This window comes from Etheostoma cragini, chromosome 11, assembly GCF_013103735.1.
Source record: "Etheostoma cragini isolate CJK2018 chromosome 11, CSU_Ecrag_1.0, whole genome shotgun sequence".
NCBI classification, from domain to species: domain Eukaryota; kingdom Metazoa; phylum Chordata; class Actinopteri; order Perciformes; family Percidae; genus Etheostoma; species Etheostoma cragini.
Window position 1 is genome coordinate 694,983 of NC_048417.1, and position 1,084 is coordinate 696,066.

Below are 1,084 nucleotides of genomic sequence, written 5' to 3' on the forward strand. Positions count from 1 at the left end.
AGTACTCTTCCTGTGTGGTACTTGTACCAGAGTACTCCTCCAGTGTGTATTAGTACCCACCTGTTGACGCGGGCCCAGTGCGAGCTGTTGATCTCGCGGCGCTCCACCCAGTAGCCCAGGATGGCGCTGCCGTTGTCGTTGGGGGGGGTCCACGTCACCAGCATGCTGTGGGCCGTGACGTCCTCGATCACCGGCTTCTCGGGGGTCTCGGGGGGGTCTGAGGACCGGGAGCGGACAGGACCGGAGTCAGGCTCCAACACAAACCAACCTGAATCCCTATGTTACATTTAAGGTGACAGTGGTTGCTATGCAACAAGCTAACTTTGGAGGTGGGAACACTACAGGAAATAACTAATATCGATGATATTTTGGCTAGCTAGTAGCGCGCGGCTAGCTAATAGCGGCGTGCGGCTAGCTAGAAGTGCACGGCTAGCTAGTAGCGCGAGGCTAGCTAGAAGTGCACGGCTAGCTCGTAGCGCGAGGCTAGCTAGAAGTGCAGGGCTAGCTAGTAGCGCGTGGCTAGCTGGTAGCGCGCGGCTAGCTAGTAGCGCGCGGCTAGCTAGTAGCTAGCAGACATCATAACACATCCTTTAAGATGTCTTATTTAAAACTCAGCCATCTTGAAGCTGTGATATTTCGGCTGACGGGTACAACACGGTCACAATCCATCGCCTAGCAACAGCCAACCCCGTCGTACCGAAAGGATTCTTGGCGACGAGCGGTTTGGAGACGCAGTACGGCCCGGCGCCGAACTTGTTCTCGGCCACCACCCTGAAGATGTACTCCTTCTTCTCGATGAGCTTGGGCACCAGGTAGCGGCAGCCCCTCAGGGTGGAGGTCACGCAGCTCCACCCGATCTCCAGCTTGGAGTTGTCCTTCTGCTCCAGGGTGTAGTTCAGCACCTCGCTGCCGCCGTCGTCCAGGGGGGGGGCCCAGCGGCACACCACCGAGCTCTTCCTCACGTCCTCGAAGGTGAAGTTCACCGGGGGCCCGGGGGTGTCTGCAGACGCACAACAGAGGACAACACACCCGTCAACGCACAACAGAGGACAACAAACCCGTCAACGCACAACAGAGGACAACA

The 1,084-nt window shown here is 57.8% G+C and overlaps 1 protein-coding gene across 1 annotated transcript in view; it reads left to right on the forward strand.

The window, feature by feature from the left end:
* The window catches only part of LOC117953076 (titin-like), a 225,219-nt gene that overhangs the window by 133,162 nt on the left and 90,973 nt on the right, over positions 1 to 1,084 (forward strand). Inside the window, 1 exon segment of the mRNA XM_034885791.1 lies at positions 677 to 812. Within this exon segment, the coding sequence (XP_034741682.1) occupies positions 677 to 812 (136 nt within the window).